Source organism: Paramormyrops kingsleyae, chromosome 8, assembly GCF_048594095.1.
Source record: "Paramormyrops kingsleyae isolate MSU_618 chromosome 8, PKINGS_0.4, whole genome shotgun sequence".
Classification (NCBI taxonomy): Eukaryota; Metazoa; Chordata; class Actinopteri; order Osteoglossiformes; family Mormyridae; genus Paramormyrops; species Paramormyrops kingsleyae.
The window spans coordinates 22599356-22617685 of NC_132804.1; the positions used below are offsets into that span (position 1 = coordinate 22599356).

At 46.4% G+C, this 18330-nt stretch overlaps 1 protein-coding gene across 3 annotated transcripts in view; it reads right to left on the minus strand.

Moving 5' to 3' along the window:
* Positions 1 to 18330, minus strand: part of LOC111835238 (mitogen-activated protein kinase kinase kinase 12) — a 35189-nt gene that overhangs the window by 4082 nt on the left and 12777 nt on the right. For 2 of the 3 annotated variants that reach the window (XM_023795321.2, XM_023795322.2), the window contains exons 2-10: positions 9872 to 10430; positions 7497 to 7680; positions 7209 to 7400; positions 6817 to 6975; positions 2452 to 2610; positions 2145 to 2253; positions 1172 to 1281; positions 874 to 990; positions 86 to 223 (exon numbers count right to left, since the gene is read on the minus strand). In XM_023795321.2, the coding sequence (XP_023651089.1) occupies positions 86 to 223; positions 874 to 990; positions 1172 to 1281; positions 2145 to 2253; positions 2452 to 2610; positions 6817 to 6975; positions 7209 to 7400; positions 7497 to 7680; positions 9872 to 10349 (1646 nt within the window). In that variant the 5' untranslated portion in view covers positions 10350 to 10430. Of the gene's footprint in view, positions 1 to 85; positions 224 to 873; positions 991 to 1171; positions 1282 to 2144; positions 2254 to 2451; positions 2611 to 6816; positions 6976 to 7208; positions 7401 to 7496; positions 7681 to 9871; positions 10431 to 15965; positions 16350 to 18330 lie in introns of those variants that run through there. The other variant, XM_023795320.2, reaches the window with a different exon arrangement.

Below are 18330 nucleotides of genomic sequence, written 5' to 3' on the forward strand. Positions count from 1 at the left end.
ACACAGAGACGGAGACAGTGGACAACTTTGCAGCTTTGGAAGGGAATGAAGGACTTCTGGCCCAGAAGGTCCAATAACCTCATACCTCTTGATGTGTGAAGGCAGTTTCTGGGGAACATTCCGCTTCTTGATGAGCTTCTCCATGGAGTTGGTGGAGCCACTCTGCCTGGAAGCGTGATGCTTGAACAGCCCAGGGTACTTCTTATCCAGCGACTGCTCCCTCCTGGGAAGCAGAGTGAGCCCATTAACCCTCCGCTGTCTGGGGGCAGAGTCTACATCAGTCAGCACCCTCCCGTATTTCAGAGATCAGCACTTATACTGTTTTAGAGGGTGACGCCCTAAGCCGCTTCCCAGACACAGGAAGATAATCTTTGGGGAAAATGAACAAGAAGTAATTTTTGACAGGAAGAGAAGCATCTAAGGAACACAGAGAGCACCTTGAATTTTCCAGTTTCACCAGTTTAATTGCGCTCATCAGACCATGAAGAAGCACAGGAGGCCAGTGTCTGGGCAATCAGACATGACGTGTGACCTGTGTGACAGCACAGGAAGCCAGTGTCTGGCCAATCAGACATGACGTGTGACCTGTGTGACAGCACAGGTAGCCAGTGTCCGGCCAATCGGACATGACCGTGTGACCTGTGTGACAGCACAGGTAGCCAGTGTCCGGCCAATCGGACATGACCGTGTGACTTGTGCGACTGCACAGGAAGCCAGTGTCCGGCCAATCGGACATGACCGTGTGACTTGTGCGACTGCACAGGAAGCCAGTGTCCGGCCAATCGGACATGACCGTGTGACTTGTGTGACTGCAAAGGAAGCCATCTTTCGGCCATTTGGACGCAACCAAGTGACTCGTGGGGCCCCTGGTACCTGCGTAGCTCCTTCTCCTTGAGCTCCAGCTGCAACATAACTGCATTGAGCTCCATGTACAGGTTGTTGGCTCTCTCCAGCTTCCTCTCATAGTGCTCCCGGATGTCCAGGGCATGCCTGTGTGACGAGCAGACGAGTGAGGAGTGGATTAGGACAGCAGTGCGGGGAACATTCTGCTCTTCTACGACCTGAGGGACCTCCTTTGTTCTAAGCTAAGATCATCACAGATCCCTGAAGCCCTCTACTCTCTTTGCAGTCCTTGACTCCACCTTCCAGGCCCCGGGTCTCAGCTGCTGACCTGAGCTCTTCCCGGCGCCTGAAGATCAGCTCCTCATCCAGGCGGTGTAGACACGTGCCCTCAGTCTTTATCTTCTCAAAGTGATGCTTGACCTCCTCACGCCACTCGGCCTGTGGTGGAGAAGAGTGAAAGTGCCTGTAAGTCAGAACTGCACCGGTAGGTGGAGGGGATTCCTGATTTACTCATGTACAGGTGAGTGTGGGGGTGTGTAAGCTTGGGAGCCAAGTGGAACGAGGATAGCAGAGGACTTCAAGTTTCAAGTTTTGTTGTCAAATGGACATGAATGAATATAGCAAAATGACTGAGCCACTGTTGCAGTGTAGGGGATAGGGACAGTGTGATACAGGACAGATGGCAGTGCGATACAGGGCAGATGGCAGTATGATACAGGACAGACAACAAACAGCAGTGTGATACAGGATGGACGGCAGTGAAATACAGGACAAATGGCAATACAGGACAAACAGGCGCTTTGCATAAGCAGGTTTGTGTGTGTGTGTGTGTGTGTGGCCCTGGTTATTAAGCTAATGGAGTCTCCAGCCTGTACCCTTTCCCCCCAACCCCCCCTCCCTTCCCTTGGCCTTCCCCCCTTCACTCCCCCCCCCCCCCCCCCCATTAAAGCAATCAATAGATGCAGCCGCTGCATAAGCCCTGCTGTCAAGAGAAAAATCAATTCTGGGAGGGAAGCGAGAGTGTAGTGGAAATGGGGATGTGACGGACACCTGGCCCAGCCGACGGGATCCAGCGGCAGACGTGCGTGGGTGTGTTTGTCGGGACACGCCTCCGTGTTTATTCGCTTCCGCTGCAGCTTTGTGCTGTGTATCTGCAAGGGTGAATTTCTCTGTGTGTCTGTATGCTGTTCCTGTCACTTTAGCCCCCAGACAGGCTGCTGGTGCACCGCTGAGAGCATTTGTTAAGTATCCATTACGCACAGACTGTACAAGGCGGGTGGGGGTTGGCGGGGGGTGGGTACCTGGGATTTGAAGTAGGTCTCCTGTGGGGTGGACAGGACGTCGGCGGAGGCGATGTCGAGGTGCAGGAGAATCTGCCGGAAGGATGGCCGGTTTCTGGGCTTGCAGTTCCTGTGGAAGGCATGAGGAAGAGGGGTTTGTGGGTAACGCGAATGAAGCGTCCGTAAGCGTCTCTAAGTGCCTAATCCGACTCCTATTGGCCTTCCGATGACTCCATGTGTGACTCGATCTTTACACCCATTCTGAAATATGACTTGCGGCCGCTACGGCCGCTATCCCAACACCCCCCCCCCAGGCCGGGGGCCTCACCAACACTGGCGAAGCAGAATCTTGAAGCCGTCGGGGCAGCTGTCCGGCACGGGCAGCTGCAGACTGTTGTTGCCCACGCCCCAGATGATGGCAGAAGAGTCCACATCCTTGTAGGGCACCTCTCCCGTCAGCATCTCCCACAGCACCACCCCGAATGACCTGAGGGGAAGAACGAGAGGATGAGCGCAAGGGAGGGAGGGAAACGAGAAGGCGGCGTCGAGGAGGCCCAGGGGGGAGCGGGGAACTGGCTGAGACCAGTCTACTCTAGAATGGAGGAGATTTAATACGACACACAAGAGAGCCACAGAGCATCCGAAAAGCTACTCGCTGCTGCCCCCTAGAAGAGTCAGATGACAAAAAGCATTACCTCCCAGCAAACTTGATTTGTACAGTCCCCAATACGGACCTGCTGCCTTCCAGGAATATTCCTCACCCCCACAGCATGTGTAACAGTCCTGGGACTCGCGTCACATCGCTGCTTGGCATGCCAAGGCCCCTCCGGGTTTCTGCCGCAGGCTGCGTGTCGCTGCCATAGCGGCGGGCTGCCTGACCCGGGGCCTGGGTCCTGTCACACCAGGGCTGCAAGGCCCATGAGACACGGTGGTCGGGGCAGCTGGGCCGTGGTTGTTATTGATGGAATCGCAGGTTACCATGGAGACCGCATCTTCATGGCTGAGTGGCCATGAACGTGCACACGGTTAAAGTCTTATGCCTTACTAACAGACAAACATTCACTATAACTCATCTACACTACCCAGATGACATTCAGAAGGTTAAAAAACTATAGACCAAATATATAATTTAAATATCAATATTAAGCTATTTTAATAACAGATTAAAGTGAATGGAGTTTTGCCCTTGAGCTTTTAGCTTAATGTTTCTCTAAAAATCGTGCGAGGAAGCCTAACTTTCCAGTGTCTTTGCAGAAGGTTTTAATGGATTATATAATGTCTGTTGTGTCATCTATTAATGAATTAGATTTTTTAATAGATTGTTTAGATGACTGTTTTATCAGCATGGCCCAACATTCCAAAATACAGAATCGTAATAAAAGCAACAACCATGGCAGGTCCAGGAATTATTTTTGCCATTCAGGAACTTTGTTTGGAATCAAAAAAAAAAAACACCCTTTTGTATCTTTGCAAAAGACCGACATGATTCTAGTCTCAAAACACTGTAACCATCCCTGTATGTGTCTGTGCGAGTTCCGTTTCTCTTGGATGACGTGTGGCTCTCGAATGGACCTGTCTTCCGATGAAAGTGAAGATCTGATTCTTTGCAAATATAAACAAAGAGGTTGAGATTGACAACTGGGATTTCAGATAGCAGTGGGGGGGGGGGGGGCAGTTCGTAAAAACGGTGTATGGATTTTCAAATGAGCCTTGGCAGGATCTGATTTGAGTTTACCTGCTTACTGCCATCTTTTCCCCTTAGCTGCCCCTCCTGTCCTTCTTCATCAGAGTTAAGGAAGCCGGATTCGGCCGAGTTTTGTGTGCTTTATGTGTGCGTGTGCTGTACATCCACACCTGCATGGGATCACCAATGCTTTTCCGTTAACGGCGGCATGTGAAATGCGACCCCCTCCTCGGGATGGAGCTCTGAGTCTGACAGCTTGTGTCACTGGTACATGGTGGGAGGTGCTGGCTCCACCACCAGCCTCCTTCGCTTAATGAAGCGGTACAACACAGTGTTTCCCAACCCAGTCCTTGGGAACCCACAGACAGTCCACATTTTTGCTCCCCCCCCCCAACTCCCTGCCAGACAGTCCACATTTTTGCTCCCTCCCAGCTCCCTGCCAGACAGTCCACGTTTTTGCTCAGGAGGTCTGGCAGGGAGCTCAGAGGGAACAAAAACGTGGACCGGCCATGGGTGCCCAAGGACCAGATTGGGAAACACTGGTGTAGCACCTCTTCATTTCTTACATTTATCATGTTTAGTATAACAGAGGGTGTCAAAGATCCAGGTCGAAATGGCACCCTCCCTATCACTGGTACAATGTCTGCAAACACTTTACTTCAGGGGGCACAAGTAACATAGTAACTGAGTTACTACTCAAGTACAAGTCAAGAACAAATATAGTAACTGCATGAAATTCATGAACTGTTATGACTGATTAATGATGAACGAACATGGGATCAGTACATAACTAACAGTTAGTTTTTGGTTAATTAATACATTAAGTAAGAGTGTACTACTACATTATTTGTGCCCATAAGTATAGCAGCGTTTCCCAATCCGGTCCTTGGGGACCCACAGCCGGTGCATGTTTTTGTTCCCTCCCAGCTCCCGTAAAAACATGGACTGTCTGTGGATCTCCAAGGACCGGATTGGGAAACACTGAAGTAAAGTGTTACCCAGAGTCCCAACCCAATGAGCCAGACCATGCATCATATTCATGAAAACGTCTGCGAGCGATTCCGACATCTGTGGGCATCCTGTTGCTGTTATCCCCTGTTGCCCATTATGGGATCTTGGTCCCCCCCCCCCCCCGTACCCATGACCCGGGTATGTCACCATGTGGTCAGTAGGGCACTGTGCGGCCAGCCCGTCTCAGGGCCTGGTCTCCCAGGCCAGCAGCAGAAGAGATGACCTACCTGCTTGACTAGATCCCCACATGCAACTACTTAGATGGATGGCCTTCGGGTTAATATGGTATAATTAGCCCGCGGGCAGTTGTCATCATTACCGGGGTCATGGCTTTAGCACAGCTTGACCGCATCCAGCGCGCAAATTCTTCCTCTGACAGCAGTGCCAGTCGCACATCATTACAGTCATGGGGCCTTTTTTTCTGTCCTACCAAGTCCAGGAAATGGGGAAACTCAATTACAGACCCTGTGTGCAAATCCTCGGGGGGAACAGCACTACCAGAGTTCACCGCCCAGACCCTCAGACGACCACATGCGACGAGTGACGGGCACACAGGTGAGGCGGCTTCAAACGGGATGGGCGGCAGGCACGTTTAGCTAGCTGCGACGGTGTCGTTCCTTTAAGTCGCGCACCCAAAACAGCTGGAAAAACACTAGAGGTAGCAGTATGAATTTGCTTAGCTATTCAATTTCCTGCATCTTCTCCTGGAATACTGAAGAAAGAGCATCGGAGAACAGAACACAAGCCCGACGGGCTGCATTTCAGGCACTCACTGTGTTCAGTGGTACCCTGAGACCCTTGGTCCTCTCTACCAAACGCACTTCGCTCTGAGGAGTCTGTACTGTCAGAGTATATTAGTGAGTAAAACTGAAGAACAGCCAAAACAAGGCAAGAGCTTCTCTGCCTGAAGATGAACCTCTGGCATTTATGTAAATACTCGTTTTTTTGTTTTTTTTTTATATGGAACTTTTTTTTTCTCAATAAAACAAGAGGAAATCAGATTCTCCCGTTTCTGCAAATGGAGTGTGGGCTGAGGGCCAAACCACAAGGCTTTCAGGTTATTTCAGCCGCTCCAGAGCATCTGGCAAATCAATTATTGAATTATCCAGCAATGCTTTCAGGTTAGGGAGTGGAAGAGGCAGAGCTGCAGCCTCCTCCATAAACTCCTCTGTGGAAATCCTCAGAGTTTTCTAGATGTTTATTCAGAATGCAGGGCCGTAATATCGCCAAATTCTTGCACTACTGTGTGCGCTTAATTTTAATGTTGTCTTTAAGTCTGTCATGAAATTAGCTAACAATGACTTTTAACAGTTTTTGACAAACTCTAGCAAAGCAAATTAAAAACTGGATAAATACATCCCAGTGATTATCACCAGGGTAATCAGTTGGAGGATGACTCGTAATTCTACACAACATAGTATGAAGAATTTAAAAAAATTGTAAATGATAAAATACATTGCATGAATCTAAATTTACAGTAAATTAACTCTCTAGTATTGATTATGCTATATTTCCCATATCTCCATTTCATAAACTAAACTAAGCATGTACCAACCTTTTTGAAAAGATTACAGAACTATAGAGGTGCATCTTTGTATTTCCTTCCTGAACTTTAATTGTAATGCAGTTTGTAAATGTTGATTAAACCAGTTTCGCTGATCTGGTGCTTGCCTCACTTGCCTGTGCCAGTTTACTGCACGTTACTGAGCAGCAAGTCTCTACCTCTAATGATCATAAAGTCAGTGTCATATCCATCTACTTCTTGTATACATTGATACTGAAGGTTCATGTAATAGTCTATCAATCAACAGTCTATCAATCAACAGTCTATCAATCGTTCATCATTTTCATCCTTTGTGTCTCTTTTGGTAACACCCTGTTAGCCCCTCCCTCTCTCTCTCTCTCTCTCTCTCTCCCCCTTCCTCTCCATCTATCTCACACACTCTCTTACTTTCTGCTTCAGCAATATTTCCCCGTCCGATATTTCCCAGCACTTACCAGATGTCCACTTTCTCGGAGACCGGCTCGTTCCGGATGACCTCTGGGGCCATCCAGGCCACGGTGCCGGCGAAAGACATCTTGGTGCTCTTGTCACTCAGCTCCTTCGAGGTCCCAAAATCGGAGATCTTCACCAGGTCATCGTAAGTGATCAGCATGCTGGGATGGACAGAGAGACAGAGGGGGAGAGAGAGAGAGAGAGAAACAATGAGTGAATACTTGCTGGGCACGTTCCCAGAGCCGAGTGCCATGCTGCCATCCTGCCCGGGCCGGGATTCCTACGGGCCTCGTTCTACGTAATCCCCATCTGTTCCGCGCCAAGCCCAGGTGCTCTCAGTTAAAGGTGAAAGCCCGGGAGACAGTCGCTTCGCCAACAAATGTAAAAAACTCACTTGGGGGACTTGAGGTCCCGGTGGATGATCTTGTGGAGGTGCAGGTAGTTCATACCCCCGGCGATGCCCATGGACCAGTCGACCAGGAGGGACGGCGTGATCTTGCGGCCGGCGCGCAGCACCTCGTACAGCTGGCCCTGTGCACAGTACTCCATGATGATGCAGTAGCAGGGAGCCTGGGTGCATATGCCCCTGAGGAGAGAGAACGGCCCTGGTGAAAGATGATCAAACACCAGCAGGACACGGGTGGCACAGACGACCCTGGGTGGGTCTCTCTCCTGCCCTCACTTGAAGGTGATGATATTGGGGTGCTTCAGCTTGCGTAGGTGCTTGATGTCGGTCTCCTTGATGTCCCGCACCTTCTTGACTGCCACCTCCTCCCCGTGGAACTTGCCCAGAAACACGGCGCCCTGTGCCCCGCTGCCCACCCACTGCAGGTCCGAGATCTCCTCGAAGGGCACCTCCCAGACCTCTGAGGGACAAGCAGACAGGGGCATCTCCGTGAAGACGAGACAGGTGTAGACAGGAAGATGGTCAAAGTTAGCAGGGATGGGACGCGTGAGCGAGGACAAGGCTGTGGTGAGACAAGTGGCAGAATTTATTGAAAGAAAGTGGTGGTACTGAGGTACTGGCTATGAATAAATAATGTAAAATATTATTTTTAGCGGTAGCATAGTGGTTGAGTACATGGCCTTGAAACCCAAAGGTAGCTTGTCTAGGTCTTAGAAGGAGTCAAGCTGTTGTACCCTTGAGAACGCTAATTAGCCTGAATTTCTCCACTAAAAATATCCAGCAACGTAAACAGGCAAAATCGTAGTTAATCTGGTATGGGGGACAAAACACACAATGCAACACATGTGCAATCAAAATATATCATGTACATTATGGATAATGCGATCGCTTTCTGTCCTGTTATCGGCCCAAGCCGGCACGGTTTAGTCAGACCAGTATGGAAGAATGAGTATAAGCAGCCCTCAGGGCATTGGGTCGGGGAGCCAGGCAGACAGACAGACGTCAGTAATCTTCTGGGGATAATGTGCTTTCGGCGGTAAATCCTCCTTACTGCCATTGTGCAGGAGCACGGTGGCGAAAATGTCAGCCGTAGGAAAGGGGGGGGGGGGGGGGGGGGAAGGAAGACAAAGGTGGAGGGACCAGGATTTGGAAACGCGCATATTCCCCGTGTGCACACAGATGCACATGCACACACACACACAAGCGCACACATGTGCCAGAGCTATCATTGATCTGAGACCCCTCCTCCTTGAAAGAGCGGCCAACTAGAATAAATATATAAATTCTAAATTACAGAAACCATTACACCAGGATGCTTTGCCACAGATAAATCCGATCAACATTTGTTATTGTAATATATATTAAAGAATTCATTTTAATCTATTTGTGTCTCCCCAAGGATAAATTGCAGCATCCCCAATTTTAGCATCCTTTAAACTATTAACCAGACCAATTAGAGTCCCATCCAGATCCCCTGTAGTTCTTTGGAATTTGGACGCAGTGGAAGGAATCCAAAAATCTGGAGCTGTTTGCAGAAGCCACAACAATTCTGCATCTCTAAAGGGAGAATGCAGCACGGCTGCCGTCTCATTGTTTCTGGGGTATATCAGGCACAAAAAATGGGAAGAATCTCTGTTAGCAAAACGAGGGACAGAAGAGGACTGGGAGGTTAATGGTATAAATAATGAAGATAACGGGTCTGTTAAGAGGGACGAGGGGAAGGGTGATATAAAGGACTGGGGGTGGGGTAGCTTGAAAAAAAAAAAGGGTTAATTTGGGCTGGTTTTTTTTTCTGAGACACATCTGTCACTCTCTCACTCCGCCCAACGAGTTGAACCAGCACTTTGTCATTGAGGCAGGACTGTCTCGTGTTAATAGAGATGAGAGGTGAGGGGGGTTGGGGGGGGGTCAGCGTGACAGGATGAATTAAACATGAAGCAGATTCCGTGCCGGAATCCCCAGGGGGCCCCGGGCTATTGTGATGTCTGCAGACGTAAACAGGACTGGGTCACATGGGTATATGTCACGCTGGTAGAGGCGGCGGGGAGGTGAATTTCAAAGAAACACCCCAAGGAAGCAAGGGCACATGTATGGCAGCTACCTGGCTTTCAAAAGCCTTTTTACGGCTGTGATTCTGCCAGACGGAGAGTAGTAACAATGTCTTTGTGTGTAGATAATACAGGGGCTTGATAAAATTACATTCGGGGTCTTAATTAACACATAATATGACTGCGATTATGGCGAAAGTATTACAAGCTATTTGGAGCCATGTTAATTGCAGAAAAGGTAACATTCTGAAGTCCATTAAAGGAGGCAGAGAAACTATTTGTGTGGTGTCTCAATCGGCCGACAATTTGTGGATTAAAATTCACTGAAGACAAACTAATTTTTTGTGACAAGATTTTATAGGAGAGTATCTATCTGAGTAACAAAAAACCATTTTGCTAGAATATTTTGGACAAATTGCCAACCTGGATGGTCCCCTTTATATATTGGATTCAAACAAACACAATTAAATATTACTTACCCAACTGCCTGTTAGTGCTATCATTAATATTACTACGGCTCCTAACTTTATAGTTCAATTTGTAGCTACTTCTATAGCCTGTTAGGAAGTCCTCCAGCCTGAAGGTGGCACTGTAGTTTCTTACCTTCCTGATTGTGCTTGTGCTCAGTTGAATATGCCTTGCCAATCATTGTCCAGACAGGTTTCAGACATCCAAATAGTCCCTCCAGGAAGCCGCCACCTCCAGACTGACACTGCAGCCTGACGTCGTCGGTTTGGCCACGGACGCACTCTGAATTGCGGCCCGCCTCAGCACCAGCTCCGCTCGGGCTGCCGTCATTCTCGTGCAGCTTCAGGACGCTGTTGGCAAAGTGGTCGGGGGGCTCGTCGCTGGGTGAGGGGCTTTGACCACACACATTCCCGCAGCCGCTTCCGGGCACCACAGCGCCCCCCGTGTCAATGGACAGCACATTGCGCAGCACGCACTGCGTGGGCGTCAGGTCTGTTTCTGGAGTGCAGGCTGGGGTGTCGCTGTCCAGCCGGCGAAACAGGGGCTCCGACAACGGAGTGCTGAGACCCGAGAGGGAGGGAGAGGGGGCTCGGGGCTCATGGATGCAGGCCATGTGCGGCTGTACTCATCGGGACGCCCACGACACACCAGGTAAGGTCAAAAGTCGCCGAGTCCTAGAAGGAGACACGGGAATCTGGAGGAACAAGGAGTAAAGAAAGACGGTCACTCTTTTCAAATGCTTTAGTCCACATCACCTTGGGAGGATCATCTGTGGAACCAGCCAAGAAGATGGAACCATCACAGAGATCCACTTGATCACAGTTAAGCCAAGCGCTGGATGCATTTCAATGTGGATATCAGTTAGGCATGTTAATTATTTTCCATCCCTTGCACAGAGCTCTTGAAGCTGTGCCACGCTGCTGTTAGCATAGCTGAGAAAGATAGCAGGAGAAGCACACTTCATACCCAAGGACATCCTACTCAGTGCAGCTGTTAGAAGCAAGCCAAACAAATACATGCAGTTCCCTAAGTCAAGCCATTTTCTCTGTGCAAAAACTGGGATAATCTCTTGCTGGAATAGAAGCCTTCTGGTAGCTATGCAAGCTTAGCTGTGTGTTATATCCATCCATCCATCCATCAATCCATCCATCCAGTACAGGGTAATAACAGCAATGAAAATAAATATATTTATACATATATACATACACGCAGTTATGTGAAAAAGTAAAGTAACTTTCAATTCTAAGGTTTTAAGTATCAATTTATATAGTGACTAATATATGTATAAAAAAAATCTGGTCCTTTGAAGATCTTAAAATTAGGTAAATACAACCTGAACAAAAACATGACATTTATACCATGTCATTATTTATTTAACAAAAACTATCCCAAAATGCTGAAGCAGTGTGTGAGAAATTAAGTTCACTTTTACTGTTTCCATGGGAATTAAGAGGATCAGTAGCAGTCAGGTGCTGCTAATCAAATGCACTTGATTAACTGATCATCGGCAAGTGTGACCAGCTGCTATAAAAGCAGAAGTTTTGGCAGTTTGCTGGTCTGGAGCACTGAGGTGTGTTAACACAATGCCAAGGAGGAAAGACATCAACAATGATCTTAGAAAAGCAATACAGTAACTGCTGCCCTTCAGTCTGGGAAGGGTTATAAGGCATTTTCCAAACAATGTGAAGTCCATCATTCTACAGTGAGAAAGATTATGCAAGTGGAAAATATTCAAGATGGTTGCCAATCTTCCCAGGAGTGGATGTCCCAGCAAATCCACCCCAAGGTCAGACCGTGTAATGCTGAAAGAAACGGCAAAAAAAACAAGACCACATCTCAGACTCTATAGGCCTCAGTAAGCATGTTAATTATTAAAGTTCATGAACATGCAATTAGAAATAGACGGAGCAAGTATGGCTTGTTTGCCAGGAGAAACCTCATCTCTCTAAAAGGAACATGGCAGCATGGCTTAGGTTTGCAAAAAGTTCCATCTGAACAAACCACAAGACGTCTGGAACAATATCCTTTAGACAGATGAGACCAAAATGGAGATGTCTGGCCATAATGCACAGCACCACGTTTGGTGAAAACTAAACATAGCATATCAGCATAAACACCTCATACCAACTGTCAAGCATGGTGGTGGAGGGGTGATGATTTGGGTTTGTTTTGCAGCCACAGGACCTGGGCACCTTGCAGTCATTGAATCGACCATGAACTCTTCTGTATACCAAAGCATTGTAGAGTCAAATGTGAGGCCATCTGTCCGACAGCTAAAGCTTAGCCGAAACTAGGTCATGCAACAGGACAATGATCCTAAGCACACCAGCAAATCTACAAGAGAATGGCTGAAAAAGAAACTAACCAAGGTGTTGCAATGACCCAGTCAACCGGATTGAAATGCTATGGCAGGACCCTAAGAGAGCTGTGCACAAACGAATGTCCGCAAACCTCAATGAACTGCAGCAACATTGTAAAGAAGAGTGGGCCGCAGACAGTCCACGTTTTTGCTCCCAGCTCCTACTAGGGAGCTGGGAGCAAAAATGTGCATCGTCTGTTGGTCCCCGAGGACTGGGTTGGGAAACACTGCTCTAAGGCATTTGAGATAATGGATGAAGCAGAATTTACACTCTGCATGAAAGAAACATGTTTGCGCTTCATTGTCCAACTAAAACCTGTACAGCGGTCTAGTGCCTGATAAGATAAAAGAGTAAGAGGTCTGTGACTCATTATGGCATGACAATCATGCCACTGAAGCAGACAGAAAGCAATTTAAAAAAGCAATAGCCCTCACAGAGAAAAACATTAACAAAAAAAATTCAAAGGAAATGAAAGGTGCGTTCAAGGCCGACAGCAGGAGGACATCAGATGTTCCCTTTTTATTCAAATAGTCATAAAACATTAAAGGAAATTTTCAGGCAGAATGTACAATGCTGCTGTCACATTCCTTTGAAAGGCGAATCACAGGAGAACATTGCCTGAACCACGATGGCCTACAGTTTGTTTATATACAGAGAATGTTTATCAGAAGCTAGATCTGGGTAGAGCAAGTCTAGGGATGAATGACCATCAGCACCATACCAGAAGCCAGTGGTGCCTCTATGTGTTACTGCTTCCTCTTTGTAATGTAAATGTTTGAATATAAATTCTCAGTCATCCTGTCTCATACTGGTGAGGGTGAATTCCATCCTCCCAGATGTTACTACTAGGAAAACAGGAATTAACCCAGGACAGGGCACCAACCCATCACAGGGCACACACACCAATCACACCTATGGATAATCTGGCAACTCCAGGTCCCATAGCATGTTTTTGTATTGTGGGAGGAAACCCCATGACAGCACGGGGAAAACATGCAAACTCCACATATGCAGAGACTCAAAAACAGAGGCCTGAATCACCAAGGAAAAATTCTTGCTTAGCCAGGTAACTTGTTGGATTTAAGGTAGTTTTGGCAAAATGTAATTGTGCTTTTCCACTGTTATACAGGAACCAACCTGTACTCGTCCGACACCTGACCTGTGCCGCGAGTACAGCATGGTTCCAGCGAACATTGGTTTTCCACTGCAGAAGGGTCGGCTCAGTAAAGGTGTTGCTGCGTTTGGAGACCAACAGTGATGTGAAATCAAAGGCACATTGAATTACTGTTCACACGGCGTACATCATGATTTACTATATGCAATTATTATTATTATTATTTTACTGTGCTAATTTCACATCTGAGAATTGCTGTGTTATGAAAGTATGAAATGCTATTGGAATTAGCATTAAGTTGCATAAATATGCATTACGAGTTCAGCTGTTCCATATTACTTTTTTAAGTAAGAGGTTGGAAATGTTCAAGTTCCGAGTTTTCGGGAATGCATTGCGATGTGCAATACTACTAATAATGAATAATGTATAGAATGTACACTTTTCTCTGCAGATAATCCATGCACAGACTATCAGTCTCTGATTTCCACCAATCAGATGGTGGTGACACAACTCAGTTTGGTCACGGCCTATCAGCTCGGGTATGGCTTGGGTACGACTCGCATACTTCGCAGATCGGGTACGGCACAGGTACGGCTCGGGTATGGCTCCCATACTTCGCAGATCGGGTACGGCACAGGTACGGCTCGGGTATGGCTCCCATACTTCGCAGATTGGGTACAGCTCAGGTACGGCTGGCATACTTCGCAGATCGGGTACGGCTCGCATACTTCGCAGATCGGGTACGGCTCAGGTACGGCCCGCATACTTTACAGATCGGGTATGGCTCGCATACTTCACAGATCGGGTACGGCTCGCATACTTTACAGATCGGGTATGGCTCGCATACTTCACAGATCGGGTACAGCTCGCATACTTCGCAATGAAAAAGCACCAGTTTATGGTACAGATCGGATATGGCTCGGTTCTTGGTGTAATGGAAAAGCACCAGAACTGAGCAAAGATGGTTTAAATAAACTGGGATACCTTAAACCTGACAAGTTATCTATAGCTAACCAACAAATCTTGCTTTGTGATACAAGACACCAGGTTTCCATAGGTGTGAGTCCATCTCACGAACCACAGCACCACCGTCCAGAAACATCTTTGGGTGTCCTTTTGTAAAACATACAAATTTGGACCACAGTGATACCATAGGACAGTAGACACATGACCTTGCAGTTTCATTTAAACATATAAGGAAAAAACAGAATGTGTTTTGAAAACATATTATCAGGTATATGGCAAGTAATCTATCCATCCATTTTCCATACTCACTCATCCTATGCAGAATCTCATGGCTCCAGAGCCAATTCCAAAAGATACAGGCACAAGACAGGGAAAAACCCAGGATGGGACACACGCAATTTGGCCACTCCAATTCACGTTTTTGTACACATGTGGAGCAAGGACAGAGACTCAGAAGAAGGTGTGAGACAACAATGCTTAATACAGGACCACTGTACCACCCAGGAGAGTCAAAATAATGTAAATTCATAATTTATGTACATATAGTACTATCAAATAAATCATCAAACAGATCATATGAGGATGTTTCAGATAAAGGTCTTTGGTGAGCTCTGAAAATTACTTATAGTGGCATGGAGACTTCACACCTCCAAGATTGCAGGTTCAAATTAGCATGCAATTGTGTGTGTAAATGCATGACATGTCCAAGATGTGCCCTACCAAGTACCCTACAACCGACACCATTGTTACCTGTACTGAATAAAAAGTTGGAGGATGGGTGGATATTTTAATCTTAAGAGATTACCACACCGGATATCTTTACAATCGTTGTCTGGTTAACTTTTGGAGATTTGTATATCCACGTTTTACATTTCTAACGATTTTAACTAAACTGAAATTGTTCGCTTTTTTTTACTCGGGCCATTAACGCTCAACAAAAACCACAGTCCTTCTGAAACGCTATTTTCAAGCATATTTATACGTACTTTTGATTTATTTGATGCATTTAATGCAACGGACTTTAACATTTCGAAAGGCAAAACGTGTCACAGCTACGCACGACATTTAATTAGACCGCATTACGTTTCCAGTTCGACCGGAACAACCATTAACGGTTGGTACCGTTACAGCGTTATGTGTTAGTGTCTGCTCTTCCTTTGGCGTCCTACAAACCGTATAATATTACTGGCATTCACTGATAATGTTAGTATCCCTATAAATATGCCCAATCACCCAATATGCTTCTCCTTTGTCGATCAAGCGCGACGAAGCTGTCAAATTCTAGTCGTAACCTTATTAATCCCCTAGGGGAAGAGCTCAGCGACCTCCGCGAATATTTACGGTATTTAATTTTAATGCACATGACCAGCGCTCGCCAAAGTGACCCTTTTTCTCCTTAGAGGAGAGCGCCAGCTGGTACCTGGCAAACTGCGCTAGGGGGAGGACGAGAGTGCGGCGCTTAGAAATAAGGCAGTACCCCCATGCGCATCACATTGCCGCTTGTGCGTTATAGGCGAGAAACGAAAAAAATATCACCCCACAATCCCGGACTGGGCATATTCTTCGTAAGTCTGGAGCTCAAATTGTCACCCCGATCTTTTTCTCGTTTTAGCTGTCATAGCAACACCACTTCAGAGCATCACCTTTCCGTTACTCCTACACCCCCTCCCCCTTTCCTTTGCTTTCGCTCCTTTTCTCTCCCACTCTTCTGTTATATTGATATATACTGCAGACATAAGTGCGTGAGCATGTAGATTTGGGAGCAGACGAAACCACTCGATGTTGTTACCTGTAGCGATCTTCACTACCGAGATTCAAAGAGGCGCTTCATCGTCGTCACTGCCCATTTGTTTTTGTTGTTGGTGTTTCAATTTGTCCCCGTTTGTTGCTGTGTTTTTAGAAGAGGGTAATTATTCTACTTTCCCGTTGTGTTTATATAATCAGTGTAACTGCCGCCTTCTGATCACAGCATCCCTGGTCGCGGCATCGCAGTCGCTCGCTCCTCCCGTAAGCGTCTATGCGTCCCTCTCGCGTCTTTTCCCTTTCCCTCCTGTCACAGCGGGTTTACGAGCCCTATTTAGCGTCTCAGTCGCATTCTTGTTCCATCAGAGCAAGAACATGTGCAGAGAGGCTGCTTCACTAACCCCTAAAGGTTTTCAGACTGCGGAGTGGCTCACCTACCCCCAGAATAGAGGGAGAGAAGACTATGACGGGGGGCGGGGCACAGGAGGAGGTGGATATAGAGGGTTGTGAAATAGAAGGGGAAAGGGCCATTTTATTAATCAGTTCACCCCTCCCTTCCCATCACGGTTTATCTTTCACCCTATCAGAGTGCACCGTCCGGCTCAGGGAGATGCTGCAGGTAGAGGGTGTTTAGTGGACAAGTGTGTGTATCCCGAGTGTATGATCTCATCAGCTGGGCATGCAGCATTATGAGAAATTTGCACCCTTATCGGTTTAATTTGGTGTGCATTATCCCCGGGAGCTCAATCCGATGTTTCAAGGGCTCAAAACACCATCTTGCCGGACCTCAAATAGCGGTATATGCTTGGTGAGGTAACGTGTGTCGGTCGTGTAGAATTATTCATTTATTTGTCTGTCTGCTTGTTTATTTATTTATTTGTCCGTATAGTCACTATGTAGGCTATGTGAGATAGGTTAAACTGTGACTGAAATCAGCACTTCAGATCTATTGAAATACTGTTCTTTATCTGGAGCACTGTCGGCTATAAAAGCGTACTGATGACACGAGTATCACTCTATCTAGCTTTATCCATTATAGTATAACTCACACTTTTAATCGTTTAACTGGCTACTCCAGGAAGGCCAATTAACAACTGCCCACGTTTCCAACGCCCAACTGCAATATAACAAATAGAACAGACAATAAAGATCATGGGAATAGAAAGCAATTTTCTTATGGCCTATGTGAAATGCAATTTCAATGAACCATGAACATATTTCAATAGGCCTATATATTTATATTTAGAATAGATCGGTCAAATCTTAATTGAGCTGGTCAATGTCAATATGTCAGATTTTATGCCACCTGTGCTGGACAGCATAACGCCTGTCACTAATATAACTCTTAAGCGAAGTGCGTCCCTTAGTCGAAAGCTCTTAATTAAATACCAAATGCCATCACCAGCCTATGCATAATGAGTTTCCCAATATTAGTGCCCTCTAATTCCGCCTCCCAAAGGCTATCTGTAATCCTAATGAGTGGTAGAGCTCATGCTGTTATCTCTTGGATTACGACTGTATAAGAATTATCCATCTGACTTGCACTGACATCATTCACAATGAAAGAGGGAAACCCCATAAACTGGAACGCGGGTTCGCACATGCAACATCCGGGACTGAGGGATGCTGGTAAACAGCACGTCAGGTATCCATGAACATACTAGGTCACGTGTTAGATATCCTAGCGTGTTTCATTGCACCGCTGAATCAATAGACATTTGAGCGTCAAGAAGTCTACAGAATACTATACCAGAAACGCAGATATAATTAATTTTATGTCTGACATAAAATCCATATTTACAGTTTATGCATACCGTAATAAATACATTTGTCACACTATTTTATATCAAATTTTTCTGTAATTTCCCTAGCAAAGGTCGCTTTTAGACCTTTTTGTACCCGCTGTTCTATTTTCAGTTTGCATTACCATTTTAACCATTATTTATTTATTGCTTGCTGACTTCCAGGGTGATTACCAGTCAAGAACGATTAATGCATGTGCCAGTACAGATCCTCCGTCTCGACGCCTTTTCATTTCCTAAAATTGCATTCATTTCCGTTCACCGCAGCATTCCCACTGAACACTGGAAAACGTTTGATTCTGAGACAGAACGGTGTATATTTTTGCATTTTCTGAGGGCAGCAGAAGATATTGTCTGGTCTGAAGTAATTTACGTAATGATATATTACGAATTACATTGAGGACTTTAAGATGGAAAATGCGAAGCACTGGCTCTCAGTACATTTGGGGTATCCTGGACTAATGCACTGGAGCCATCTGCTCCGTTTGAGCAAGGATTCTTTTGCTGCCCGTAACACGTAACAGACCCTGGGCTCAATTGATGTTCATAAGTAACTGAGGTACAAAACATTAATATATATATATAAATAAATGTGATAACATAACTTAT